General features: G+C 46.1%; 1 protein-coding gene across 1 annotated transcript in view; it reads left to right on the top strand.

The window, feature by feature from the left end:
- kctd12b (potassium channel tetramerisation domain containing 12b) overlaps positions 1–17,782 on the top strand; it is a 33,447-nt gene extending 15,665 nt beyond the window's left edge. The window contains exons 2-3 of the mRNA XM_079507778.1: positions 17,161–17,302; positions 17,667–17,782. Coding sequence (XP_079363904.1) covers positions 17,161–17,302; positions 17,667–17,676 — 152 coding nt within the window. The 3' untranslated portion in view covers positions 17,677–17,782. The remainder of the gene's footprint in view (positions 1–17,160; positions 17,303–17,666) is intronic.
- Positions 17,783–19,256: the final 1,474 nt, after the last annotated feature.

Below are 19,256 nucleotides of genomic sequence, written 5' to 3'. Positions count from 1 at the left end.
AATATATTCTGCATAGGGAATACTTTCTAATTTGGCACTTTACGTACATTTTATTGACACCAGTACTTTTACTCAAGTACATTTTGAATTCCAGACTTTTACTTGTAACAGAGTAGTTCTACATTGTAGTATTGAATATTGATACTTCCATCCATCCATCCATCTTCAACCGATTATCCGTAGTCGGGTTGCGGGGGCACTTCCTCCTGGGGGATCCCGAGACGTTCCAAGGCCAGTGAGTCGATGTGTTTCCTCCAACTGCGCCTTGGTCTGCCCCGGGGTCTCCTCCCAGTGGGACGTGCCTCGAGGACCTCCCTAGGGAGACGTCCGAGAGGCATCCTAACCAGATGCCCGAACCACATAAACTGGCTCCTTTCCAGGCCAAGAAGCAGCGACTCTACTCTGAGTCTCTCTCGTGTGACTGAACTCTCACCCTATCTCGCTCCAACCACCCGTAGAAGAAAACTTATTTCGGCCGCTTGTATTGACACGGCCACTTCACCCCTTTTGCAACCAGAGCTTATTTTAATGATGTTTAGAACACTTTTTGGGGGTTTTTGTGTGTGAAATATGTATTTTTAGATATTTTAGTTATGAAGCCATGTTCATGAGGTCATGACATCACACCTCACCTCATCACACCTCCATCTCCACAAGGAGGGGAAGTGGACTGAAGCATTATGGGCATTGTAGGAATTCAGCAATCCAGTCAAACCCTAGTCAAACACACATACTTCAGAATCTTTCTGGCCATATAGCTAGGGTGCAAATTTCAATTTGTGTTACTGCTATCTACTACAAATACTAATAACATTGAGTGTCCTGCAGTTTCTTCCAGCGGTGAAATGTCCCTTTAAGTGTGTACATTTTCCACCACTGCACAGTATTCCAAGCAGCAGCAGGGCCTGTAAAAGCACACTGCATGCAGGCCTGTGTTGTTGTCCATGCATGCTGCTGCTGCTTACTGAGGCTCTACAACACGCAGCTGCAGCCATCTGGACACCATGGACTCTAACCTATAATCTCCCCCACACACTAATTATCACTAATCTGGACGCACTCACCACTGGTGTAAAGTAACTAAGTACATTTACTCAAGTACTTACTGTACAATCGTGAGATTATTATTATTATGTTTTTACTTTTGTCGAGTATTTCCCAATTTCCAGTACTTTTACTTCTACTCCACTACATCTCATGAGGCAAATGTTGTACTCCACTACAGTTATATGAAAACTTTAGTTACTTTGTAGATTTGGATTAATGATACGTAGCTTGCAGAGTTAGTTCAGTCAGATATAGTCAAGCGTTTTGCAGTCCGTCCGTGTGTCTGTCCGTCACATATGCTCTTTATAGCACCACCAGGAGGCCGACTTATGTAAAACACTTTTTTTTATATTACAAGTAGCACTTGCCGTAGCACTTGCCATTGCCCGAAGACCTTACAGGCGTACGCAAAGGCTCAATTTATGTTGGCTAACTTAGATAGCATTTTATGTAGACATAGCACTATAGTATATTTATGCATAGTTCATTATATAATGTAGATATTCCACTGTTATGTTTACCATGTATTTTGTTCCTGCTTACTGTAAATCGCTCTGGATTAAGAGCGTCTGCTAAATGCCTAAATTGTAATTGTAAATTGTACTCTTCAGATTTTATCCAAATATCACGCAAATCGGTACAAATGATCTCTATAGTCATGTGATCAAGACGGGTCTGTTTGACTTCTCATATTCCATCCTGATTGGCTACGATTGGCTTCCAAAGTTTCAGGAGTGGCCCGTTTTGTACAAAATCATGAACACAGCGTCCGATTGCGGTGAAACTGTACACGCATATTCCCACTAGTTGTATATCTATCTCCCTGCTCTTAATGTTTAATGATGGTGTTTAATTGTGCCAAGCAGGGAGACAAATGTAGCAGAGCCAAACAGCAAGATAAAATATATATTTACTTAGTTGTAACAGATATGAGTATTGCTACATTGCAGCATTTATACTTTTACTTAAGTAAAAAATACTTTTACCACCACTGCCCAGCAGGCTGAGGAGAGAGGAGCCTAAAGCTAAGTGTTTGCTTCTCAAATGAATGTATGTGGGTTTGGCCGCAGACCCCCACCTGAAAGATGTTGTGCCAGGGACCCTCCATACACGATTTATGTTGATAAAAAGGTAAAATAATATTCAAAATGTTCCCACATTTGTTTTTCAATACCGGTAGGGTTAAAGTGGTTAAAGTTCAATTGACGCTATATTAACTAATTTTGTTGGAGACCCCATGGAACCCCCTCAAGGTCCCCTGGGGGTCCGAGGACCTCACTATGGGAACCATAGTTTTAACCAATCTGTATAGTCTCTCAAGACTGACTATTGGCTACTAACAACATTTCAAAATGCTTCTGTCCTACTTTTTAAACCAGATTAGTCGAAGCCTATCTTTCCTATCAAACATAATTATGTTTGAAAGATATTTTAAAATATATTTGGAAATGACAAACTGTCACAACATTTGCGAGGCGGACTCTTTCATATTTGAAGATAGTGGAAGATTTGTTTGCCTTCAGACTATAAAAGAGTTCGGTTCGGTATGCATTTAGGTTTTAAAGCCACTTTTAGTTTTTCTTAAAACTTAATATCACTGCAAACCAAGTTCTCCAATAAAAAATAAAGAAAAAAATGTTTTCCCCCAAAAAAACGTTTCTATTGCACATTCGTCTCAAATGTGTTTTTTAAGCGCCTCTCTAATCTCAGCCAGTGAACCACAGCAGAGTTTTCCATGTCAACCATTAAGAACTAAATTAATCACACAGCTTGTAATGTATTGTGATTCGCCTTTAGTTGTTTTTTGGTGACATTTCAAACTGTTGCGGAATCTCTATAACTTTGGACAGTGTCAGGTCCTCACCTTTATCGTTCGAAATATCACCAACAACAAAAGGCGAATGACAATGCATACACAGCTCACATTCTGCATATATTCAACGTGATATTTAGATGAGGCATTGCCATTGTGCTGGTAGAGCAGATGCCTTGGACAAGTCAGCGGTTCTATTATCCACACGTTGGCAATTTGGCATGCATGGTGCCGTTTCAAATGAACTGCAGTAAGTAACATGCTTGGTGTGTTGCCTCTGCCAGCAGCATTCTCCATAATAACTCTGCCAGCAGCATTCTCCATAATAACTCTGCCAGCAGCATTCTCCATAATAATGAACAATGCTGGCGCAGTGCTTTGGTCTTATCCACTTCTCTTTCCCTGTTGTAGTTTTTCACAGAGAAACCAAACATTTTCTAATTAACCACTTGAACCCCAGCATCCATATTCTGGGGCAGGAGACGGACGGACGGACAGATGGATGACGACACATTACTACAAGTACAGAAAGACAACTCCGCTCCAGTTTATTGCCATGTGTGCCTTCCGTTTAGACTGCAACGGCGTTAGTGAAACCACCTTCCGCTCTGCATTTATGACATGTAAACATGCAATACGGAGATGCAATAGAGGGTATGCCCATGCATAAAGTGAATGGCAAATCGAGTGGCAAAGTGAGTGGCAAAGTGAGTTTAACATTGTTTAACGTAGTTTAATGCAATCATATAGGACTTTTCTGTTTGGATGTATGGACTGTCAAAGCCAGAAAGTAGTTTTTGCCACTCAGTAGGCGTTCCCGCATTACTTCTGGGTTTGATGATGATGTCACGCGCATACCCTCTATACGATGTATACAGTCGTATAGAGTACAGAGAGACAACTCCGATCCAGTTTAAGGTTTAAGTGGTTAATGTTAACAGGGTTTATTCAAGTTCTTCATTTACTTTGTCCACAATGCATGCACATACACACACACACACACACACACACACACACACACACACACACACACACACACACACACACACACACACACAGGTTACGTGGTGCAAAATGAAGCTAGTGCATGTCACGCATGGCTAACATGCCCATGCATTGGCTAACGTGCACATGCATTGGCTAACGTGCACATGCATGGCTAACGTGCACATGCATGGCTCTCTGCATGAGTGGTTCACTCTCACACAGCTCTCGATCATGCAGCCGTGCACAAAAGGTTCCCTCATGCACGTTGATAGGGCATACCAACACACACAATGCAACACATGCAAACACCATTACACACACATTCACACAAACATAACGTATGGTAACTATGCACGCAAACATCTACTGTACGTGCATGCGCACGCACGCACACACGCACACGGCCCCTTTACCCGGTTCCTCCTGCACGGCTCATCGTCAGAGTAACCCGGCTTATGTAACAGGAAAAGCAGCTTGTGTCAAATGGAGGAGGTGCATACAACTCTCCCACTGCCACACACACACACACACACACACACACACACACACACACACACACACACACACACACACACACACACACACACACACACACACACACACACACACACACACACACACACACACACACACACAAACACGGACATGTGTATTTATAGTCTGTATATTCATAGTATAAATGCACACTTTAAATTTCATCTGGATAATTCCTCACTCGAATGTTCCACGTGAAAAATATGTATGAGCTAATGATTGCTGGCTGTGTGACATTGGTTAACCGAAGGGCCTGCCCCCTGTACCATGTGTGTACTTAAGCCTTACTGTGTTGCCCACTCGGGCTATGACCTGACGAAGATGTAACTGAAACATCGAAATGTCGCTTTTTTACTTGCACCCTGATAATAAAATAAGGGCTTAAACTGTCTGAGTTGCTCCAGTGCCTCCTTTCCTCCTGTAACCGGTCCTGCCTCTGAGATGCACCAGACTGGCCTGCCTGCGGACACACACACACGCACACCTTTGTATTACTATACTAGTGAGAACATCGACATTTTAGGTCAGCAATTTTATTCAAAGATTTTTTTTGGCTTGAACTATGCACAAAAATACACGTTTTACTTAATTGTAAAACTGCGATGTGACAATAAATCTGATTCTGAGAACATGGAGAGGAAAGAAGGAGAGACGGGCAGTAAAGGTTGTCGGCAACAGGACTCAAACACACTGTCAGGCTAGCTTAGAGCCTATATGGCCCTCATTTATCAATGGAGTGTAAAATCTGCCTCAAATTCGAGCGTCGGTTTTGGAGTACGCTCACGTCGGCACGGCATTTATGAAGTGATCGCAAACAGCTGATCCCTTGCTAAATTTCGTTCCTAGTGACGGCTGAAATCAATCTGGCACGCCCTATATGAAATCAAGCCTCGCCCTCGTTTTTGCGACATGAACAACTGCAATACGACCAAACAACGTATGGAAACCATAGTTACATGATGGAAAGCCAATAAAAGTTTCCCCCGCTCGCCTCACCCTCCCCAACACACACACACACACACACACACGCACACGCGCGCGCGCACACACACACACACACACACACACACACCATGAATTAGGCTAAATTACAAATAGCTCACGTCATTGGAATGAGTTTGGACGCGCACAGCCCGTGATAACTGCACACACACGCTGCTCTTTTGCAAATAGCTGCATCTCCGCCTCCTGTCATGTCTGTCTCTCACTGTGGTGGTCCGTGACACCGTGACCATGCACGTTTATGACAGTCTATATTAGATAGCCTCGCTGGCTCGCTGCAGTGGCTGGGCTGTCAATTGTCAATTATATAAATGCACGGCCTAAACCTTAACGTAGCCTATGTGGTAGGCTACTGGTGGTGGTGGGTTACCTATCTCCGATGCGGATGCGGTCCCCACTTGCGCTGGCACGGCACATTTGGCATTCGAGCGACGGGTCGGGTTTATCCGAGACGAGGAGATTGCACATACCGTAACTCCAGAAAGACATGGGCCCGCTGTAGATTAGCCTACAGTAAGCTACCCACGTTGGGAGACTTGACTCTCCAGCTGCAGCAGTCCACTCTGCACTCTCCAACGTCTCTCCATGTCATGAAAATATTCCAGCAGAGGCAGCTCATTGAGCTCAAATCCTCGCATGTATGCGCTCATGCAAAACACTGTTTAAATGGCTTAAGCATCTAACTTGCAACATTGTTTTTAATTGCGCGATTTTAATTGCTTGTACACTTGGAAATATCCTACCAATTTCATATGACGTGCCTTTACAAAATACATTTTTTTCATGTGTATAATATAGTTTTATATACATTTTAGAAGTGAATACATAGGTTTAGATGCCTGTGACAGCCTGTCAGCTGTTCAGTCAATGCTGCTCCGCTTGTCTACGACAGAAAAACAGGTGAGGACAAAGCCCACGACAGCCCCCGACCTGACGTGATATTTGGACGGGAGCACGCCAAAGTTCAAGTTCACGCTGGAATGATAAATGCCGAAAATTGCATCAAATCTGAATGCAGGTGTCACCACGCTAGGCACAATATGCGCTGTAGAGTGCATTGATGGAATTTGGCGGAAGTACAGGATTTTGGTGGAAGTAGTGGGATTTTGGTGGAAGTACCGCTCAAGGAAATGACGTTGACGCTTTACAAATCTGTTTACATTCTCCGTGTACGAGTGTTGTGATTGGTCAAAAAATATCGTATCCGGGGGAAATAGGTCTGACGGATGTTCCGGCCCGACATTTCCGGCTATGCATTCTATGCCTTATATTGTGACCAGGCTTTTCTCTTCACAGATGAGTAAGCCTGGGACCAAGGCTAAGTTACTGTCACTGTCTGCCTACTAAACACTCACAGATGGACCCAATCCCACTGATTATGGATGAAACTAGGTGTGAATGGTCATTGTCCTATATTGTCTTTAACATGCTTTAAACAGTGCATTTCAATTATTACAAAACAATCTTCAATCGGCCGATGCCATTTTGTCACACCGCATGGTCCGCATTGCACTATGCTGCTGTGACACGTTGTGAGCTTGTAGATCTGCTACTGTATGTTTGGTGCACAGCACCGGCGGGCAACTACTGTAAGTATTAATCAGGCATACAGTAACTCCATAGCCTCATTAGCCTGATCTCTCAAGCTTTTCTTAATTGTAATCCCATCTCTAAAAGATGCATTTATCTAAGGCGCTTTACATAGATTATGCATTACATTCACACACGCATTCATACAACGATGGAGGAGGAAACCTGCATGCAAGCCACCAACCTGCACATCAAGGTTCAACGTCTCAAGGACACTTCGACACTAACTCGACACTAACGGATCTAAAGAGATATGTTTTACAATAAAACAACCATTTGTCTGATGAGGACCAGGAAAATGGACTATTTCTCAAATTCTACTAGGCCTACTTGTGGTTGTGGGGACATTTAGCCCTTACTAGTAATAACTCGAACCTGGGCTCCCTCAGAGTTAGTGTCGAAGTGTCCTTGAGCAAGACTCTGAACCCCTAATTACTCCTGATGTGCTGGTTGGTGCCTTGCATGGTTTCCGCGGCCATTGGTGTATGAATGTGTGTGTGAATGGGTGAATTGATGCACAATCTATGTAAAGCGCCTTGGATAAAGGCGCTATATAAATGTACCATTTAAGACACACACACACACACACACACACACACACACACACACACACACACACACACACACACACACACACACACACACACACACACACACACACACACACACACACAGCTTTCTGAACGACTCAATGTGCATGCATGCATGAATACATCTGTGTGATTATAAGTGGGCCTGCCTGTGTGTGGGTGTGTGCGTGCGTGCGTGCGTGCGGGTATGTGTGCACACTGCACACGTAGCTATATTCTCAGCATGATGTTTGAGAGAAGAAGCGATAAAGACAGACAGAAAACCATGGGGGCGGTGAGGGGGAGGACGCAGTGTGTGTGTGTGTGTGTGTGTGTGTGTGTGTGTGTGCGTTGCTGGTGTGGCATAGCCATTTGTTCGTATAGTTCACAAAGTGCTTCTCATAATGGATCCATGTGTTTGACGACTGCACGGAGGTTGGAGGGAGGTGTGTGTGTGTGTGTGTGTGTGTGTGTGTGTGTGTGTGTGTGTGTGTGTGTGAGCGTGTGTGTGTCGGAGGTGTGTGGGCTTAGAGCTGTAATCCACTGGGGGAAGGGTTCCATCTCTCTACGTCTATTTATTACTAAGCCTTTACAGAGAAAATACTCCCACCCATGTTCCCCCATCCGTACGTCGTCCGTACGTCGTCCGTCCGTCCGTCGTCCGTCCGTCCGTCCGTCCGTCCGTCCGTCCGTCCGTCCGTCCGTCCGTCCGTCCGTCCATCTCTCAGGCACGCGTAGCCAGACAACTAGTCCACAATCTCCGAATGCTATAGAGTCTGGAACTACATCTCCCGAAATCAGAGTAAGGAAGCTGGCATTCACTCAACTCACGATACAATTCGAATCACGATTTTTCACAATTTATTTTAACCACAAAGTTTTTTAAACAAAAATCTTACCCGCTTTTCAATCCTGAGGTAGATAAGCCAACGGTAACATCCTCTTTTCAATACTGTGTAGCAACTAGCAAGCAAATGATTGGAAACCTTTTGCACAAATATTAAATCCTTGGATCGCGATACATGTTCTTATTATTTAAATTGTCTCCAGTTTATATCGATATACGATATATCATTACATGCCTACTTATAGATGATTTATATTAAGATACATTTGCGCGACTGTAAACACGAAACGGAAGTGGGGAGGAGGCTTCCGCTTTATCGCTTGCTCATGATCAGAGCTTCCATGCTCCAGACTGTATGACCGGAAACGTTTGAAAATTGTGGGAGGCAACAGTCTGACCACGCGGCACAAAAGCCAAACCACTTTCTCACATCTCTCTCACTCCCCCCCGTCCCTCTCTCTGTGCCAGCTGTTCTTTTTGACACATACCTCCAGTGCCAGCATCATCGTTTCCATTAGCAGCTTTAACGTGCCACTTCACCAGGGTTTAGCAGTTTGTGTAAAGATGACACTGCCTTCACTGAGCGCACCGCATGTTTTCTCTCACTTCAGCCCACACCATTTTATTTCATCGGTGACACACAGATCAAAACATCCGTTTACACACCCATTCTGTCGGCTGTCCAATTAGGCCTCAAATTCCAGATAAACACTTTCAACCTGGTGTCCCTATTTTTGGCATAATATAGGGTAACATTTAGATTTAGATTAGATTATTTAATTTATTACATTTTAAATAACCAAAGTAAACATACTCATTATTATGAATGGCCCATTTCACTATTGTTTTTAAAAACACTGCAGATCTATAGGAGGAGGATAGGATCTATTTCCGTCACATGCTATCACACACTGCAGCTGAGACACTCATCCATGCCATCATCAGACCCAGACTCCACTAGCCTACTGCAATAGCCTCCTGTATGGCATCACCACCAAGGTTCTCAAAAGAAACTACAGTATATGTTCAAAACTCTGCCGCCCGCCTGCTCAACAGAACCCGATCCAGGGACCACATCACACCCGTCCTCCGTCAACTCCACTGGCTCCCAGTCAAGTACAGAATTTACTTCAAAATACTAACCATTACATACAAAGCCCTCAACAATCAGGTCCCCTGCTACAGTATACCTCTCCGAACTTGTCGGACGCCACGTCCCCACCCGCTCCCTCAGGTCAAGCACTGCCAACCAACTGGAACCCCCCCAAGTCCAACAAGCGAACCTGGGGTGACAGGGCCTTCGCAGTGGCCGCCCCCTCACTATGGAACTCACTCCCAGCTCACATATGAGCTGCCCCCACACCTTTGAAATGTTCAAAAGCACACTCAAAACCCACCATTTCAGACTTGCTTTTCCTACATATTCCTCACTCCTCACTTTTTGTTTGTCTACCTTAGTTTCTTGTTTTTTTTAACCTTTTTAACTTTTTTATCTAGTTTTTTTTCTTCTAATAAGACTGTTTTTATTATTTGATTCTGTAAAGCGACCTTGAGTACCTTAAAAAGTGATATATAAATTGTATGTAATAAGAATTATTATAATTACAGGAGACAGCAACTTTCCATTATGTGTTCCTATACTCTGTATTCTGTTAGACCAGCAGTTTTGTACTTTTCTTTCTGAGACTTTGTCTGTGATGTGCAGTCCACTCACTGTCTTTTATACGGACGAGGTCCCTGCAGTTCGTGCCTCTGCAAATGACTCAACACTTTATTGTCCTTTGACAATACGCCCCCAGAATGTCCTGGCTCGTCTCAGAAGTTCCAGTGTGAGCAAGGCTGGCCGTTTAGTGCCACCCTGGTTGTCATCAGCGAGGCCTCCAGACAGTGCACCTCATTTACCACAGCATACGCTGCATCTCCTCAGGCTGTCAGGCAGAAACCTCCTATCTCCATATTTCAACTCTTTTACAATCTATTCTACGTGTTCACAACGCAATTTGTGACGTGCTGTGAGCTTGTAGATATGATATTTTTGAACATTCTTCAAATTGAAAGTGGTAATGTCGATGTTTGAAAACATCGACCTGTCCCTTACCACTTTCAATGTGTACCCCTGGAGGAAAGTATAAGGGTTATGTCTTTCTAATCTCAGTCCAAGGGAAGGTCAACTCATTTTACTTTGAGTCCAATGGAGGGTCATGCAATTTTGAATTCATAACTAGTCAATCAGTGAGACAATGACGGTCGTTAACAATCCATCAACACACTGAGAGTGTGAACGACTCAGTCAAATGTCCTTCAGAGAGAGAGAGAGAGAGAGAGAGAGAGAGAGAGAGAGAGAGAGAGAAAGAGAGAGAGAGTCTATTCAGCCTCTCAATGATGGTGATTGGTTCATCTTTTTTCTTTTATCACTTGGGGAAGGTCATTGATTTTTTTCCAAAGTCAGTCAGATGGATTGTCAAGGCATTTTATACCAGGGTACATACATTTTCTCCAGCGGTACACTTTTTAAAAATCGACCTGTCCCTGAAGTCTATCTGCATAAAATAATAGCAACATTGGCTTTTTCTTTGTTTTTTCCCTCCCATTTCCTGAAAAGTGGCGCTTTGGACATAGGAGCTTTTCCACACACAGCGAGGATAGGATATGTGAGCTGAATGCTGGCTAATTAGCCTCCGTATGAAACATGGTGTTATTGAAGGGACTGTGTTGTTCATCCCTTCAGAAAGCTCTCAGTGCAGGAGGCCATATGCACAACGTTTACGCTCCGAAGAGCAAAGTTCCCCATCTGACACTATAAGCGCAGGCACGCACGCATAAGTGCATGTACGCGCGCACACACCCACACATGCATGCACACGTGTGCACGCACCCACGCATGCCTGCACACGTACATGCGCGCACGCGCACACGCACACGCGCACACACACACACACACACACACACACACACACACACACACACACACACACACACACACACACACACACACACACACACACACACACACACACACACACACACACACACACACACATTTTATGAAAGCCATTTTTGGTAGATTATTTGCCATTTTTAACCCAAACCCTAAAGCCGAAAATAGAACATTCCACAAACTCACACAAAAAAATCAGGCATATAACACTGAACCCCAAATCTGTAAATATAATCATAACCTGAACCTGAATCTTTTCCTAAATGTATTCCAACCACAAAACAACAATTGACCTTGTGGGAACCATGACAGTAATTGTCCTCATTTGGCCCAAGTATAGTAGGCTACAAAACACGCACATGCACGCGCACGCACACGCGCACACACACACACACACACACACACACACACACACACACACACACACACACACACACACACACACACACACACACACACACACTCTGAATAATAAGACACCCCATCTGAGAGCCATTATGATGCATTTGTGCTTCTTTGCACATCGTTTCAGCGTTACCATGGCGATCCCCTTCTCATCATCCCACCCCCCCATCCTCAGGTCAAAAAAACACCTGCCAGTTACCATGGTGACATGTAGCCTATACTGGCTAAATGACCTGAGCATCGTCGACGACGTGGCGCCTTACAAACAGCTGTCTCTATATGTGCAGTAGCACGTTGGCAACGCATTGAGCCCGAGACAAATAGGAAAACAAGACATATACATCTCCGGCCCCTGGCCCATTAGGACAGGGGTGGGCAACTTTAACGATGGAGAGGGCCACTATATTTCCACACTCACTCCAGACAGAGTGCCACATTGCATATTACTGTTGTAGAAAACATAGGCGATCTACAAGCTCAACAAGCGTCACAGTGCCCAATAGGAAAATAGCAAGAGGGTCCAACTTTGCTTTACTTCACGTATCTGCGTGAGGTGGGTGGACACATTATTAGGAGACGGGAAGAATGTTGTAGTCTATTCATTTCCAATGGGAGAGTGAACGTGAACACAGCTCAAGAACCATTCCTTAACTCCATGGTCACTGAACAAAATACTGGACCCAATCATCACAAGGCACACAATATTTACAAGATATTCATACTAAAATGGCTTCTTTTAGCGAGACAAATCAGGAGAAAATCTATTTCTCCGGAAGAGTCTCTCTGTCCATCCAATTTGACGGATGACACATAGGGGGCTCTGTCCCCATATTTAAGATGAGAATATGTGAATATTAACGTGAAATGAATGGACATATTACAAGTGAAATAAAATGTGTGTTCCAATACTTAACTAGAAAAAGTGCCCTTCTGGGCACAGGTCTCGACCAGGAGGATAGGAGTGTGTGTGTGTGATGTTTGGCAAAATGTTTAGGAGCAATATAAACGTGTGTGTGTGTGTGTGTGTGTGTGTGTGTGTGTGTGTGTGTGACGCGGCTTGGCCTGTTGTAGCGCCACCATGAGGCTGATTTGAAAACTGTCAAGTAGCATTTCTTCCTAAGCCTAGTGGGAATATGCATGCACAGTTTCACCACAATCGGACGCTGCGTTGAGTAGTTGTGGCGATTTGTACAAAACGGGTACAAAGCGGGCTACTCCTGAAAAGTTTAGAAGCCAATCGTAGCCAATGAGGGTGGATTATGAGAAATCAAACAAACCCGTCTTGATCACATGACTATGAAGAGCATGTGTACCGATTTGCGTGACATTTGGATAAAATCTGAAGGAGTAATATTAGAAAATGTGTTTTACATATGTCGGCCTCCTGGTGGCGCTATAAAGAGCAGATGTGAAAAATTCCAGGCAAAGGTTTTTCCTTGGCCTCTAGGGAGTTGGCATACAAAGTTATCCACAGATCCGTTAAAGTTAGAGGTAAAGGTAAAAGTTAGAGGTAAAAACACTTTTTGGCCAGTTATAGCGCCACCATGAGGCTGAGTTGAAAATGTTCATTTGGCATTTCTTCCTCGGCCTAGTGGGAATGTGTGCACAATTTCACGGAAATCACACGATGTGTTCATGATTTGCAGCATTTTGTTTGAAACTGAGCACTACTGCGAACTTTGGAAGCCAATCTTAGCCAATCATGATGGAGTCTGAGAAATCAGAAAGACTCGTTTCGTTGAATGGCTCTAGAGAGACTGTGTACCAATTTGCGTGATGTTTGGACAAAATCTGTAGGTGTACTGTCCAAAAACTTGTTTTGCACAAAGCGGCCTCCTGGTGGCGCTATAACAGGCCGTTCTGGAAATTTTGGGGCAGAGGTTCATCGTTGGCATCCAGGGAGTGTGTGTGCAAAATTTGGCATCGACCGGGTTAACGGTGCCAGAGATTAGCTGTTCACAGACGGAAGGACTGACGGACACACACACACACACACGGACGGACGGACGGAGTGCAAAACATACTCTCTCCCCATGCCTTCGGCCTGGTGGAGACAATAATAATATAGAATACCAAATTGCTATCCAACGTTGAAGATGCCACTACATACTGGCGAAATGTGGAATTGCAGCACTTTAATGGAGGTGGACGGACGTTCATGACGTCACATGCGTAAGCCCGGACCTCAAAATTGAGGTCCGGGGCTAAGCTAGGCTAAACTTCCGCTCGCTCGAGCCATTGAGTTATAATTATACTTCCGGCAGTCTTCCGGGTGCTTCAAAACGCCACTGAGCAACTTCCACTGAAATTAATATCGGGGGGCGGGGCTAGCGCTCCGGTTCGGTCTCTATTCTTTATAGCTCTATGTGCGGTACAGGTCGCCCCCATGGATCGACTCCCTGCGGTACAGGTCGCTCCCATGGATCGACTCCCTGCGGTACAGGTCGCTCCCATGGATCGACTCCCTGCGGTACAGGTCGCTCCCATGGATCGACTCCCTGTGGTACAGGTGTCTCCCTGTGGTACAGGTGACTCCCTGTGGTACAGGTGTCTCCCTGTGGTACAGGTGTCTCCCTGTGGTACAGGTGTCTCCCTGTGATACAGGTGTCTCCCTGTGGTACAGGTGTCTCCCTGTGGTACAGGTGTCTCCCTGTGGTACAGGTGTCTCCCTGTGGTACAGGTCGCTCCCTGTGGTACAGGTGTCTCCCTGTGGTACAGGTGTCTCCCTGTGGTACAGGTGTCTCCCTGTGGTACAGGTGACTCCCTGTGGTACAGGTGGCTCCCTGTGGTACAGGTGTCTCCCTGTGGTACAGGTGTATCCCTGTGGTACAGGTCGCTCCCTGTGGTACAGGTGTCTCCCTGTGGTACAGGTGTCTCCCTGTGGTACAGGTGTCTCCCTGTGGTACAGGTGTCTCCCTGTGGTACAGGTGACTCCCTGTGGTACAGGTGGCTCCCTGTGGTACAGGTGTCTCCCTGTGGTACAGGTGTCTCCCTGTGGTACAGGTGTCTCCCTGTGGTACAGGTGTCTCCCTGTGGTACAGGTCGCTCCCTGTGGTACAGGTCGCTCCCTGTGGTACAGGTGTCTCCCTGTGGTACAGGTGTCTCCCTGTGGTACAGGTGACTCCCTGTGGTACAGGTGGCTCCCTGTGGTACAGGTGTCTCCCTGTGGTACAGGTGTCTCCCTGTGGTACAGGTGTCTCCCTGTGGTACAGGTGTCTCCCTGTGGTACAGGTGTCTGTCTCCCTGTGGTACAGGTCGCTCCCTGTGGTACAGGTGTCTCCCTGTGGTACAGGTGTCTCCCTGTGGTACAGGTCGCTCCCTGTGGTACAGGTGTCTCCCTGTGGTACAGGTGTATCCCTGTGGTACAGGTCGCTCCCTGTGGTACAGGTGTCTCCCTGTGGTACAGGTGTCTCCCTGTGGTACAGGTGACTCCCTGTGGTACAGGTGTCTCCCTGTGGTACAGGTGTCTGTCTCCCTGTGGTACAGGTCGCTCCCTGTGGTACAGGTGTCTCCCTGTGGTACAGGTGTCTCCCTGTGGTACAGGTCGCTCCCTGTGGTACAGGTGTATCCCTGTGGTACAGGTGTCTCACACTGACAAACAGACATAGGATGGTCTGTCTGTCTGTCTGTCTGTTCGTACAGCATATGATATTTCTTAAGTTTGTGACCTACTGAAGCAAGACTGGTGCTATTATTTACATCAACATAGCCAGCCAGAGAAAGTGGGATGCCACACAGATGCTGACAGCCTACACAGAGAAAGTGGGATGCCACACAGATGCTGACAGCCGCCACAGAGAAAGTGGGATGCCACACAGATGCTGACAGCCGCCACAGAGAAAGTGGGATGTCACACAGATGCTGACAGCCGCCACAGCACTTCCCCAAATTAAAACAATCGTCGTGCTGAACTTAGACGACAGCCAGCGTGACGACCAAAGCACAATTAGATACCGTACCGTTGCTGTCGGGCAGAAACCTCACATCTCCATATTTTTACCTTTTGTAATTAATGTCCTATTCTATCAGTGTCACAAAAAAGGTAGCAAAAATAACCAATCTACACAACACAACGTCAGCTATTTTTGCTATATATTTTTTAACACTGTACTAAAGTACAATCTTTTTTAGTACGTTTTTGAATTTTTTGATACATTGTTACTTACTACACTATACAATAATTTTAAAACTTTACATTAACCACTTAAAACCCCTAATTCTTCCACCACTGCACAATCCTGCCCAAAATTCGAGGATCAAATGCAGCTCTCAATGGCATCCCATCTTCTCTCCTCTCCTACTCGGCCTCCTCCCTTCTCCCCCGCTCACTTCTTCAAAATGCTCCCCAGGTGTTTACTTTGGTCTCCTTGGCAACAGAATCTGATGCTTTGAGAGATGCTTGTTTCTATGCCAGCCGTGGCCTCCTCTGACTCACCGAGATAAGGCCAACCTTACCTTCCACCCAGCAGTGGTCAGAATCACAATGACTTTGATTTGTCACATCACAGTTTTGCAGGTGTAAAGCAGTTTATTAAATGTTGTTGTGGCCTCCAGGTTTTTGTAGTATATAGCACAGAGAAGGGAGAGAAGAGAAATGGAGAGAGAAAAGGAAAAGAGACAGAAAACAGATTAAATAGAACATGTAGGGACATGCAGTAATGTGTGTACATACTGTATCTGATAGTGTATAATTATGATTGCAGATATATAGATGGGCATTTAGAACGTTGGCAACATATACACATGTACTGAATTGAATTCTGTTATTTCTTATGTCATGTTTATTAATTGAATACAGATAGGACCCGGATCGAAACAAGACCGCAAGGACTTTTTTTTGGTGCTATCATTTTAGTACTCTGCTGCTGTTTTCAAACTTCTGTCGAATAAAGTATTCAGTCAATCAATCAATCAATCAATCAATCAATACATTTTGAAACATTAGCATCGTATCCGGATGGAAAAAAGCTGCAGCAGGTACAATGTTTCAAGGACCAGCTTGTGTAGCACCGAAATGTATAAAAAATGTATAAAAACTAAATAGGTAATAAACCACCTCAGGCAGGCGGTGTTCAACAGTCTGGTGGTAGGTTGGGTGGGTGTCTAGATTAAGATGTACAGTATTGTCTCTGTCAAAATGAAAAAATAAAACTAAACTATTAATTAAAAACAAAATCCAGTGTTCAGGCATTTCATATTGCGATAGAATGCCCGGCGGATGCCGTGTACAGATTATGGCTGGGAATGGTTGCCATGTTAAGTGGTCAGATGGGTGGGCTGCAAACGCTTTCAAGAAAAAGGTTCAGTTAACCTTAGAGTATGTTGTCTTACTCTGTATATCTGTCACTTAAAAGCTGTGCTGCCTCTAGCGACTGTATTGCCCGCCACGGGATGGATAAAAGTCTATCCTACTGTCTGTGCCCTGCAGGTGGTCCTTTGGAGGGTATCACTGGTGTTCCCACTGAGTTTCTCATGGAGGGTTCCATTGAGGCTGTAATCTCTGACACCGTTACCTCTGACCATGCACACTCTGGCCCTGTGACGTCCGACCGCCCCAACTCTAAACCAAGGTAATAATAGTTTTCTGCATTTTATAATAGTTCTTTCTTTCTTTCTTTCTTTCTTTCTTTCTTTCTTTCTTTCTTAGTTTAGTTTCAGTTTTTATATTGTAACATGTGGTAGTCAGGGGAGAGATTTAAATTTTGACAAACTGCTGTAGCTAAAATACTGGACGATTTCGTACACACCCACATTGTAAGGCATGGGATATTGACGAAGATATTGACAAAGAACATGCTCTATGATTGTTGTTAGTTTTTGTTTTGTAAAACACACAATATAGTCTCAGTCAGTTATCTTTTTTTCCCCTTCTAATAAGCCTTTATTTATATTTTTATTCCAATGAAACTAAAAAACATTCTTCTTTTTTCCTAGTTCCCTTTAGTTTTGTTTCTTTTCGTTAACTATATAATAAGCTTGCTCTAAACCCTGCAGCATTCACGCTCACCCATCCCTAGCAGAGTCGCTGAGCATCACCAGAATCCAAAGCCTTCCGGAGACCGCCGGCAGCAGCCCGGTGGACGCGCGGCGAGGACTCTCCCCCCGACACATGGACTCCTCCCCTTCTCCTCCCCCTAGCCCCCCGCCGCAATTTGCCCCCTCCCCTCCGCCCCCTCTCCCCTCACCCCTGGCGCCGGACAGTCCCACCCTCCCGTCTCTGCCTCCACCCTCTCCCCCTCCGCCTGCCCTCGTCCTTCCCGCCGAGCTTCCGGGGTCGTCCCGGTCCAAACGCGCGTCTCTCTCCATCCCACCGCCGCCTGCCGAGCTTCCACCGTCGCCCCCGTCCAAAACCATGTCCCTCTCCGTCCCGCCCTCGCCCCCGCCCAAGTCCACGTCCCTCTGCGTCCCGCCCACGTCCCAGTCCAAACCTGAATCCCTATTTATCCCACCGCCGCCCCTGGAGCTTCCGCCCTCGCCCCCGTCCAAACCCGTATCTCTCTGCGTCCCGCCCACGTCCCAGTCCAAACCCGCGTCTCTCTGCGTCCCGCCCACGTCCCAGTCCAAACCCGCATCTCTCTGCGTCCCGCCCACGTCCCAGTCCAAACCTGAATCTGTATTTATATTTATCCCAACGCCACCCCTGGAGCTTCCGTCGTCGCCCCCATCTAAACCCGCCTCTCTCCCCGTCCCGCGGCCGCCCCTGTCGCCACCACTTCCGCCCCCTTCGCCCCCACCTCCCCCTCCGGCCCTCGAGAGCCCCCTGCAGCCGCGACCGACCACCCTGGGGCTGAAGACGCTGCCGCGGCCGCCCACCACCACCATCACCACCACCACCACGATGGCGGCCACCAACGGCAAGGAGAACGGGGCGCCCCAGACGCCCCGCGCGGTGCCGGCGGACCACGACGAGGAGGACGAGAGAAGCATGCTGGAGTCGGACCTGAAGAAATGCATCGAGGACTTCAAGAAGATTCGCCTTCCCGAAGCCTTCCCCGACCGCAAGAGGCACTGGCAGAACGACCTGCTGAAGAAGTACAATGCCTAGAGAGACATTTCAAGTTTTCCTGTTTGTTTAGCTCCATTATGGAACCTCTCCCTCCGCTATGGCTCCGAGATGACGTCCCACTCATCTGGGTATACTGGCATAGGTCGAGACCGGCTAATATTGTCCACGATACACAATTCGGACCTTTTTCCGCACAGACGTGTTCTATTGGTTTCCGGCAGGCTTACTCTGAAACGTATACCGGAAACCAATTTCCGGAATAAGCGATTCAACCTGTTCTTGCCCGCTAGTAAATAATACATCTGAGAGCAGATAACCCGACCTTTACTTTTTGGACACAATGTGCGGAAAAGGGTAAGAATTGTGCATCCCGGAATTTTCCCCAGTGAGGGGTGGGAGGGGCTGGGAAGGAGCGGGCGGGCGCAGTCAGCGCACACAGAAGTCAAGGCAGATGGCTGTGTAAACCTGTGCCGATACCCGGTTGTGTGGAACATCATCTCGAAGCTACATGTAGTGGA

This window comes from Electrona antarctica, assembly GCF_951216825.1.
Source record: "Electrona antarctica genome assembly, chromosome: 1".
Lineage (NCBI taxonomy): Eukaryota > Metazoa > Chordata > Actinopteri > Myctophiformes > Myctophidae > Electrona > Electrona antarctica.
This window is presented reverse-complemented; position numbering and strand designations above follow the sequence as displayed.